Genomic DNA, 11,737 nt, shown 5'->3' on the forward strand with positions numbered 1-11,737 from the left:
GATCATGTATCATGTAGTGTGATTTGAAATGTTGATGGTAAAAATCTCCACACAATCTAATCCAGAAATTGATTTACATAACAATTATTGTATTGTTATCCATCAATTTAAGTAAAAATTGAAGAAAAAATCAGGTGTTCCAATAGAATCCCCACATATTCATATTATTATTGCAAACATAAGGATTGGTAAAGCTTAGTTAGATTTAGAATTTTATTAGAATTAGAGAAATGTTAAAAGTTATAATATATCATATTATCGGCTAATTATTGCATAAAAATAATATTCTTTACACATTTTTCCATCAGGACTATGAATTGAAACTACTAATGATAAATATAATTTTTTTTTTACACATTTTCCAAACATGAATATGAATTGAAACCACTAAACTGTAACAATTTTTTGACAATGACCAAACAACAAAGCCATTTGACTAGAGTTCCAACTTCACTTGATTACCCATGCCATCAAACAAAACAACAAGAGAATTATTCTTCGATGTCAAAATGTTAAATAAAAAAAAAAAAAAACTACTCGCAAATATTCTTTTTCAACCTTATGAAATGGAGTGAAAGAGAATGTAATCCACCTTAAATGGATAATATACCACCAAAAGAAATTCTATTTGTTTATAATTTTACTTTTTTCCATTCTCTTATACTAGCACTGTCGCTTGTCCTCATTCACTGACATTGTCATTTTCATCAAAAGTATGTCTTATAATTGTGATATTGCTATCAAGATTTAGTTATGTAATTTTTAAGAAAAACTCGTTGACTCCTGTTTCATGAGTAATTATTCACATGAATCCATCTCTCATGACAATAAATGGAATACTTAGCACTCATTGGATCTGGGTGATGCTCACAAAGGTAAAGCACCAAGTCGCTGCACAATGAATCTTGGAAGTTATGGAAATGTTTGAATAATTGGAATTCATAAATTTGGTGAATATAAGGTCATCCTCGACCTAATCAAAGGGTTGGTCAACATAACTTGTATTTTGGAAGAATATAGAAAATAATGTGTGTGCATTCATTGTCACAATTTTTCTTTCAAGTTGATCAAATTTGATTTAATTGATTGATTACCATTTATGTGCATGTTAGTCAATTAGAATTATGTGATTACTTTCTCAGTGTGTGTTCTTAGGTTCTTTTGTTTCAATTTGTAGTGTTTTTGAAAAATATTTCTTCTCTGGCCAGTTCATTGGTTCATCTAGAATAGGGGAGACAAAAATTCCGCTTCCATAAAATCCCATCGTGGGACTATCATGACCTATTGAAACATGGAAGGGAACTCAATGTATATAGTGAAAATACTAAAGTTGGAGGCCTAAAAGTATATTTTTCTATTTTTAGAACCTTGCCCTAGGTGAGTCAACAAGCACCCAGCTAAGAGCAAGACACATAATAGGGTATTGAAATATGGGTGGATGGATTAAGGAGTATGCTATTTGGATGTAGAAGTGTGGGATGGATATATAGGCCACTATGGAAGGTAAAGTAAATGTGGTTGAATCTCTATCAAGAAAGAACCTCTATGTTCTAATAGCCTTAAGAATTTAGGCTAGTTTGAGGTTGGGGTTGTACAGACACCTAGGGAACCTGTGACCCACAAAATCTTGAAGCTTTTCCAAAAGGGTATCTGGCATGGTGATTTGTTTCTAGGATCCTTAAAGGGTATTTTTGAGCAATTGGCCAAAACTACATTGGGAGGCCTAATTAGCGATACTAGGCCTACTAGCCCTACTTTTTAGGGATTTGGAGAGATCGAGTAGAAAGAAAGGTAAAGAGTTACACAAACCTACCTAAGAGGATTGAAATGCATATGTCTAAGACCCATCCAATATCCATAGGAATGTTGAACTTATATTTTTGAAGACTTGGAGAGACTTAGTGAGTAGAAGCCTATAGTATATGTAAAAGGACCAACCTTGGTGGTGAGTTTCTTATGGCTTGGAGATTAGTTTGGATCTCCTAAGGAGGAGGGTGTCTAGAGTGACCCCTAAGGACTGAAGAAGTGTCCTAGAGTAGACCAAAGAGGCAAGGTCTAGTTGAGAACCCTATAAACAAGTGATTTCTTTGAAGGTCTCCACCATTACTATTCAGCATGAACCATATATCAAAAGAAAAATAGAGAAAGAAGAAACTTGTAGCTTGATATTCTTGAATAATAGATGCATATTTATACAATAGATTGACCCACCAATATTCTAGAGTTACTGCTAAATAGATTGACAACAAAGTACTTCATGATTGACAACACACACATCAACTTGACACCTAGGTAAATCGATATGAGAGACACATCTAAAGACAACTAGTCATTTTTACATCTCAAACTCTTTCCCACATATGCAGCACACATGATTAGATATGATTTATTCGCTATAGTTGGAACATTGACTTCAACAGCTTAAACCTTGATGGCTTCTATAATCTTCATTTTTGAAAACACTCCAGGTAGTCCCATGATCTTAACTACACTAAATCCTGACATTTGAAGCAGCCTTTTGAATTCATGTTGGCTCCTCTCTTTTCCTCCATTTGCAAGGGCAATCATAAGCAAGTCCACCACCATTTCCATAGGCTTGTTTGGCTTTGACGCTTCTACCGTCATGTTTTCTGCAAGTACGAGTCTTCCACTCTCAGGCAAAGCCTTGTGGCAATTACCAAGTATCTTTAGGCAACTCTCGTCATCCCAATCTATTAATACATTCTACATCACCCACAAAGATTGCATTCATAACCTAATCAAAGGTGAATTCATCTAAGCAAAGCTCTTTCAGTCAACTAAAACTTAAGTGAGATGATGGAAAAGGTATCTTCACTCACCTTGAAAAATATGGCATCTCCAACGGGTATGCTATCAAACATACTGCCACCCACGTTCTCGATTCCTGCATGTATATTGCTTGGGGCTATGAGGTAAGGTTATGGAGATTCTAAAAGGACCATCCTTAAACATTGCACACAAATGGAAAAATTAAGCGTAGAAAAAAAAGTCAATTTTGATTATTTAACACTTAAATTATTACGTAGGAAATAAGCCTTAATGTACAATTTTTGAGCCGCCCGTTCCGAATGAGCATATCTTATATAAGAAAGGAGAGAGTAGATTTACCTGGGATAGATGGGGCAGTGTGAACGACATGAGGAAGATCGAAGTTGATTCCATGGATGTGGGGATAAGCCTTGACAATGAGGTCGAGGGCCGTTCCTTTTCCTCCTCCCATATCAACCAATGTTTTCACATCCTTGAAACCATCATAGCAGCTCAAGATTTGCTCCATACCTAGAACCGTGAGAGTCGACATGGAGTCGTTGACAACGCTGCTAACAAGTGGGTCATCCTTCCCATACGCCCACAAGTCCTTTCCATGGGCCATCTCGAAAGCATTGCAGTCTTGAAGCACACATTCATGGAGATGATGCCATGCCGCCATTAACACAGGGTGTGCTTCCATTAGGAGAAGCGGGACAAGGTTGCCTGGATTATTCTCCGTAACATAAAACCTCTTGGCACAATCAGTGAGCCCATATCGATCAATATCATCATCATGATGAGTCTGGATAAAAATGCCCTTGATAGATAGAAATGTGAGAATGCGAGAAAGGCAATGCAGATTGGGAGATTGAGTGGGTAGTTGTGAGGCGATCTCATCTAGAGAGAGGGATGCGTCGGGGCCTGCTTTTGCGATGATATCAGGAATGTTGAGAAGTACGGCGGATTTTAGAACGAGGGTGGGAACAAACGAGAGAATGGACGTGTCAAGGGCCTCGTCCAACTGATCAGCCGCAGCCATTGCCATTTCTATTTACTAGAAAGACAAATCTGAATTGCTTGATTTGATTGTTGCAGTGGAACTGATCGAGTTGGTCTTGGTCACCGTTATATATATAAAACTCTTCAGCGAAATGGCCTTGCGGGTAGTAATGGAAGTTGGGGAAACGACAAAGTTGACAGATTCCAAGCAGTGAACGCTTAGTGTGCTCTGCTTAAGCCATGGGGCCGATCTCAGAGTTGTTTACAAGATATCAAAATCAAGAATAGGACTGAAAGATATCAAAATCATTTCTGCATAATCAGTCGTGTATACGACAATGCTATATTCGGTATTGTCAACTTTGCTCCTCGTAAACAATGTCGAAGCTGTCAGTTATCTCAAGTTTCTATTTAAAATCAATATTTAAAACATAGCTAATATATCGGGTGCCTAGACCTTGATAGACAATGTGATGCGTGCCTTCTCTTCGCGTCGATTGTGAAGTTCTATGATAGAAAATTTTATTTTATAAACTTTTTTCAAACTTTAAAAACTAATTAATTACAACTAATATTTTATATTTATAGTTTTAAAGGATTATATTTTCTTATTCTTGACCAAATGCCTCATACTACACCATCATTATGTCGATAGTTTGATATGATAGATGTTAAACTAGCACTTGTAATAGTTTAATATAATGGTTAGTGGATAGTTTAGCTACTTTGGATACAAGTGCTAGTTTAATATATGGTTAGTGGATAGTTTACCTACTTTGGGTACAAGTGCTAGTTTAATATATGGTTAGTGGATAGTTTACTTGTACACATATATTATACCTATTTTGGTAAACTAGTGCAATAGGTGTTTAATATAATAGATGAAACTAGCACTTGTACACATATATTGTATAGTACAACACACACACGCACGTCTTTACTATTGTTTTTATAATTATAAATATATGCCTCTACATGTACTATTATTTTTTGCTTAGGTTTTCACATTTCTCCTCTTTTCATATAATTCTTGTGTAAGGATTGGTCTACTTCTTTCTATTACTATTCTTGCACTCTTTCTTCCTGATTATGGATCACAGAGAAATATTGATGCTAAAAGAGCACACAATCGAATCCAGAAATAAATTGATATTTACTAATGAATTGTATGCTAATTAAATACAAGTTTTGTCTTGTGATTTTATTTTTCACAATCTATAATCAATCAACTTTCTAAAATATTTTTTATGGAACCTTGAAAATGACACATTAAAGGTTGGAGTTAAGATGATTGTTGAATACAAGTTTACAAATATAAATGACTCCAGAAATTGACCCATTTATATGAAGTACAAGATTAAAGATTAGAGTTGTGATGATAGTTGAACCAAAGTTAGAGTTAGCATTTACAATTCAATTAAGAATGGAGTTAAAGAGTTCCTAATTCTTTAATTAGGTTTATGAATTATTAAGGGTAGAGATCGACTAATACATGTGTTAAGGTTTTTGTTGAAAAAGGGGAAAACTAATATGAGATTGTTATTAATCATTAATATTGGGGAAAATATAGGCAAAAAATCTAGAAATCATAAGGGAGATCAAATCAATTGTATTTCTCATTTTCCTTCTACTCATTTTTCACCTCCTTCTCCAGCTTCCCCTTTTTCCTTCCTTTCTTTTTCTCTTCTCTTTTTTTTTTGTATTTTTTTCTTCATCTTCTCCATTCTATATATGTCTTCTTCTTCTTCTTCTTCTTTGCCTCCTCCCCCTACCCCTCCTCCATTCTATTCCCTTCATCTATTTGTACTTCTAAAAAATTTAATTTCTTCTTATTCCTTTTTTTGTTCTCCTTATTATTATCCTTTTGCCTTTTTTTATTCTTCATCCAAATCATCTTTCCCTTATCCTTCTTTCTTTTGGTCTTCTTCTTCGCCACCTTTGTTCATCTTCATATTTTCCCCACTCTTTTTCTTATTCTTCATCTTCTCCCTCTTCTCTTTCACCTCCTCCCCCATCTTCTCCCTCATGTTTTTGCCCTTTTCTTGCCCCCACCCCACCTCCCCACCCCCCATTTTCCTCCTCCTCATCCTCCTTCTTTTTCTTGGTCTTCTCCTTCTCCACCTTATTCTCTCTTTTTATCTTTATCTTTTCCACACTCTTCTTCTTATTCTTCATCTTCTCCCTCTTCTCTTTCACCTCCTCCCTCATCTTCTGCCCATTTTCACCCTCCTATTTTTTTCCTTTTCTCCCTCATATTCTCTTTCACCTCCTCCCTCATCTTCTCCCTCATGTTTTTGCCCCTTCTCTCCTCCTCTTCCTCCTCCTTCTTCCTCTTCCTCTTCATCTTCCTCTTCCTCCCCCATATTCTCTTTCATCTCCTCCCCCATCTTCTCCCTCATGTTTTTGCCCCTTCTCTCCTCCTCCTCCTTCCTCTTCGTCTTCGTCTTCCTTCTCCTCCTCCTCCTCCCCCCTCTTCCTCTTCCTCCTCCTCCTCCTCTACTTATTCTTCTTCTTCTTCTTCTTCTCCTCCTCCTCCTCCTCCTCCTTCTCCTTCTCCTTCTTTGTCTCCTCCTCCTCCTCCTCCTCCTCCTTATTGTTCTCATCCTATTCTTCTTCTTCTTCTTCTCTTTCACCTCGTCCCTCATCTTCTCCCTCATTTTCTCCCTCATTTTTTTGCTCTTCTCTCCCCCATATTCTCTTTCACCTCCTCCCCCATCTTCTCCCTCATGTTTTTTTCCTTCTATCCCTCCCATTTTCCTCCTCCTCCTTCTTCTCCTTCTTCCTCTTCTTCCTCTTTTTCCTCTACTTCTTCCTCTTCTTCCACTTCTTCTTCTTCCTCCTCCTCCTCCTACTGCTTCTTCTTCTTCTTCTTGAAATGATGGCCAAGGATTCAATAAATCTTAATATAAAATGGAGGAGGGCCGAGTAGACAGATGCTTATGGTAAAAACCCTAATGGATTATCTTTGAATAGACAAATTTGGGTTCTTCCAATTAGTTTATCTAGTAAAGATTTGGGAGCCAATACAATTCCTCTTGGCCCTTCTAGGGTACATAATGGTTCTCCCTTGGTTATTCATTTGTATCATACAATCACGAATCATTAGACTTTTTCCCCATATTTGGAGGAAAATATTTAGATTAATTCCACTAGGGTTTTGGGGATGTCTTCTAATGAACTTGAAACCCTAATCATCAATGATATTTATACTAATGGGCTATGGATTTATTGTCAATCCAATGGTCTTTTTTCTAAATGGTACAAAGAAGATCCCTCTAGAACCCTAGCTCAAGATTGGCTCAAATCTTCCTTTAGGGGTCATGTAATAATTTATGATGCAAGAGCATCCTGGGTTGCCTTGCTATCATGCTCATTTTGTTTATTCTGATAGTCAAAGTTGAGTTCTAGTGGTTGCTGAGTTGCAATCATTGTCGAGTTCCTATATGTACCAAGCTGTCTAGTGTTGGCCAAACATTTCTATATGTGCCTAGTTGTCTAGTGTTGGCCAAGGGTTCCTTCATGTGCCAATTGAACCTGATGTTTGTTGATGCTTGGTTCCTTCTTTGACCAAGTTTTTTTGTGATGTGTTCTTAGTTTGAGCTAACTTGTGTATTTAATTTGGATCAAAAATTTGATGTAAGGATCTTGTCTTGGGATGTGTGTAGACTATTTTAAAGGTTGACCTTCTATTATGTAAAGATACCGAATATTTTGTAAGCTATTTTGGCAAGTATCAATAGGGGTGTCTAGGTTTAGGTTAGGTGTCACTTAGAGAGTCTAGATGGGAGAGTGAAGTTAAAGAGTTGGAAGTCCAAATTAAGGACCTATACATACTCTAAGTCTAGAATTTTGTAATTCTTATTGGCCATAACCTAGAAGGCCTTACATCTGGGAATTTATGCAAGAAATTTAATGTATCAATAAAATATTTGATCTTCCTTCTCTCATTGGTGTTGTTCTCTATGTTGTTTTCTTCCTTTGTGTTTACTCAGCAGGGTGGTTGGATAGTTAAGTGTGCCTCTGGCCCTAACTTTTCAACCCCTACTTGCATCAACTGGTATCAGAGCCTAAGATTCATCCTTGAGGAGATTGAATCATGTAGAACTCTAAGTTTGATTTGTTTGTAGGGTGATAGATCTACAAATTTGACCTACAACTTGCAGTGGATTACGATCTTACAGGAACCTATTTGCCAAGATGGTTCGAGGTAGAGAAAATGGTGGCATGCTATTATTGATGTATTAAGAAAAAATGCAGCCATATTAGATGTTGTGGTGACAACCTAGAGGAGAGGAGATCATCTAGATGATGTGAGTTATGACTAAGCAATGACACCAAACCCTAATCCAAAACTTGAGGAAGATCAAGATGACAAAATATTGTTGAGAGTGTTATCTAGGGAACATTCAAAGCCTGTTGTAGATGTTGTTCCTTATGATAAAAAATTGTACACCAATGTTGTGTTGGATTGGATCTCTAATATGGAGAAGTTCTTTGAGTTTTAAGAGACTCCTAATAATAGGAAGGTGAAAATTGTAGTCAGTAAATTGAAAGGCCATGCCTCACTATGGTGGGAGAATTTGCAAACTAATAGATAGAGAAGAGGAAAAGAGAAGATTAGAACCTGACTAAAAATGATGAACAATGTGAAGAATAAGTTCCTTCCTTCTGATTACCAAGTTATCTTGAAGAGGATGATGCAAAATTTGAGACAAAAGGACATGAATGTGAAGGACTAGACTGAGGAATTCTATAGATTGGACATAAGATATGGACATATGCATGATGAGGTTGAGAAATTTGCAAGATACCTAAATGGATTGAGATTTTGAATTCAAGATGAAATAATTTTTGTGAAATTGGAAAGTGTGGAAGAAGCATATCAATATGCCTTGAAAGATGAAGAGATCTTGAAAAAGAAGCATAAACAATGACAGAGAGGTAGAGTGGTAGATTCTAGAGAGGTAGAGGTAGTCCTTATGGAGAAAGTGATAGATCTGACAATTCTATGCAAGATAAGGAAAAATTTGAGTGGAAAAGTGATGATAAAGGAAAGTCCAAGTGGAAAGGTGGTAATTCTTATTGAGGAAGAGGTAATTCTTATTCTAGAGGTGGTTTTTGTGGTAATTGTTTCAGATGTGGAAAAGAAGGGAAAAGATCCTTTGAGTGTAGATACTCTAGTTAAAATGAATAAGGTAACATTAATATTGTGATTCAAGGAGATCTTGAGGGTTTACCTTGTGGACCTGAGGTTGGAGAATTTGATGGTAAGGAGAACTTTGTGTAATAAAATAGCTAATAAGGAACCTGTTTCGAGGAGAAGTCTTTTCAAAACTAGATGTAAGATGGTAGGAAAATGTTGTAAAGTGATCATTGATAGTGGAAGTTCAATAAATTTGGCATCAGAGGAGTTGGTTACAAAGTTGAAGTTGAAGAGGTTGAAACACCCTAAACCCTATCATGTTTCATGAGTCAAGGATGAGCATATATTGTTGGTAAGTGAGCAATGTGTTGTAAAATTCATGATTGCAAACTATTTTAGTGAAGTTTTGCGTAACATTATGTGTATGGATTATTGCCATATTCTGTTGTGTAGACCTTGACAGTATGATAGACATGTTGTGCATGATGGTAGATTAAATCAATATACACTTTGCGTGAATGGAGAAAATAAAATAGCATTTCCTTCAATGGAAGCCCCTGATGAAGTGAGTTGTACTACTATTAGAGTTTGCATGGTTAATGGAAAACAATTTGGAAAAGAGATGAAAGAGAGCCAAGTTTGTTTTTCTATAGTTCCTAAGGGGCCATGTTGTGCTAGTACTGACCAAGCAACAGAGTCTAGTAGTGATTGAGCAACAAATAGAGGATGAGAAAAAGAAGATAGTGAAGGCTGAGTAATAATAGAAACTGCTAGTTTTAGCCATGTGCCAACAAAAATTGAAAACTTGTTGAATGAGTACAAGGAGATTGTTATAGAGGATATTCTTGATGGTTTACCACCAGTAAGAAGAATAAGTCATTGTATGGATATGATTACTAGAGCTAGTTTACCAAATAAAGCACCATATAGATTGACACATACTGAGAATGAAGAAGTTAACAGGCAAGTACAAGATTTGTTGCAGAAAGGTTTGGTCAAAGAAATCTTGATTCCATGTGTTGTACCTATTATATTGGCACCTAAGAAGAATGGAAAATGGAGAATGTCTATTGATTTTAGAGCTATCAACAAGATAACAATAAAATATAGGTTTTCTATGCCAAGGATGGATGATATAATAGGTTGCTTGAGTGGAGAAAAATATTTTACCAAGATTGATTTGAAGAGTGGTTATCATTAGATCAAAATTAGAGAAGGTGATCAATGGAAGACTATTTTCAAGACAAAAGATAGTTTGTATGAATTGTTGGTTATGCCTTTTGGTTAGACTAATGCACCAAGTACTTTCATGAGATTGATGAATGAAGTTGTAAAGAGATTCTTGGGTAAGTTTGTGATTTTTTATTTGGATGATATTTTGATATTTAGTAAAACTAAGGAAGAACATCTTGAGCATGTTAAACAAGTATTCCAGAGATTGAAATAGGAGAAACTACTAGTTGATTTGAAGAAGTATTCCTTTATGCAAGAAGATATTGTGTATTTGGGATTTGTGATTTCAAATGATGGTTTGGAAATGGATTTTGAGAAGTTTAAAACAATTTTGGAATGGCCTACACTCAAGAATATGGGTGAGTTAAGATAATTTCATGGTTTGACTAGTTTCTACATGAAGTTTATAATGAATTTTAGTTCTATTTTTAATGCTATGAATGAGACTATAAGAGGAGATAAAAATGATTTCAAGTGGACACATGGAGTTGACAAGAGTTTTGAAACTCTGACATTAAAAGTAGTCAAGTTACCTTTATTGGCTTTGCCTAATTTCAATAAGGTATTTCAAGTTGAATCTAATGCAAGTGATAGTGCAATAGGAGCTATGTTGAGTCAAGAAGCTAAACCTGTTGCTTTCTTTAGTGAGAAGTTGAATGATGCTAAAGGGAAGTACAATGTGTGTGATCAAGAGTTTTATGCTATTGTTCAAGCCTTGAAGAAGTGGAGACATTATTTGATTTCTAAGGAGTTTGTGTTGTACATTGATCATAAAGCTTTACAGCATTTGGGAAGTCAACAAAAGTTGAATCAAATACATCTGAAGTGGGTTGAATATTTGTATAGTTTCACATTTATGATAGAGCATAAGAGTGGAGCTACTAACTGAGTTGTATATGCATTGAGAAGAAGAGGTTCTTTATTCACTGAGATGAAGGTTGAATTTCTTGGTTTTTATGAGATGAAGGAGTTGTATAATACTGACCCTAATTTTTCTGAGGCATGGAGAGAATGCAATGCACCAAATCTATCAAATCAAATGAGTACTTATGATGAATATTTCATTCAAGAAGGTATGTTTTCCAAAGGAATTCAATTTTGTATACCACAAAGTTCTATGATGATTAATTTGATTAAGGAAAAACATTGTGGTGGATTGCCTAGACATTTTGGTATTCGTAAGACATTGAGTTTTATTAAGGGAAAGTACTAGCGACCACATATGTATAGGGATGTTCAAAATTTCTTAAGGAGTTGTGGGATTTATCAAGTTGCAAAAGGAGTAAGTCAGAATACTAGATTGTATATACCTATTTCTGTTCCTGATAAGCCTTGGAGTGCCATCAATATGGATTTTGTTCTTAGATTACCTAAGACAACAAGAGGGTATGATTCCATATTTGTTGTTGTTGATAGATTTTCTAAGATAGAACATTTCATACATTGTAAGAATACATCAGATGCTGAGATTTTCTTCAAAAGAGATTGTTAGATTGCATGGATTGCTGAGAAGTATTATCTCTAACAGAGACAATAAATTTATTGGTTACTTTTGGAGGACTTTATGGAAGAAGATGAATATTGAATTGA

At 35.6% G+C, this 11,737-nt stretch overlaps 1 protein-coding gene across 1 annotated transcript; it reads right to left on the minus strand.

Moving 5' to 3' along the window:
- Nucleotides 1-2,139: 2,139 nt before the first annotated feature.
- LOC149537924 (caffeic acid 3-O-methyltransferase-like) lies at nt 2,140-3,890 on the minus strand. The gene is made up of 3 exons (XM_089802279.1): nt 3,130-3,890; nt 2,841-2,905; nt 2,140-2,724 (listed from the first exon to the last, which is right to left on the minus strand). The coding sequence occupies exons 1-3, from the start codon at nt 3,815-3,817 to the stop codon at nt 2,422-2,424; spliced, it is 1,056 nt and encodes a 351-aa protein (XP_089658405.1). The 5' UTR covers nt 3,818-3,890; the 3' UTR covers nt 2,140-2,421.
- Between the last annotated feature and the right edge of the window lie 7,847 nt (nt 3,891-11,737).

Source organism: Cupressus sempervirens, chromosome 9, assembly GCF_028749045.1.
Source record: "Cupressus sempervirens isolate cs-2001-9-10 chromosome 9, ASM2874904v1, whole genome shotgun sequence".
NCBI classification, from domain to species: Eukaryota; Viridiplantae; Streptophyta; class Pinopsida; order Cupressales; family Cupressaceae; genus Cupressus; species Cupressus sempervirens.

Bases quoted from the DNA above. Each gene is read 5' to 3' on its own strand.
- LOC149537924 (XM_089802279.1), bottom strand. From the start codon at position 3,817: ATGGCAATGGCTGCGGCTGATCAGTTGGACGAGGCCCTTGACACGTCC. The intron at 2,906-3,129 runs GTAAATCTACTC...ATATACATGCAG, and splicing joins CACTGCCCCATCTATCCCAG to GAATCGAGAACGTGGGTGGC. The intron at 2,725-2,840 runs GTGAGTGAAGAT...TGGGTGATGTAG, and splicing joins GAGATGCCATATTTTTCAAG to AATGTATTAATAGATTGGGA.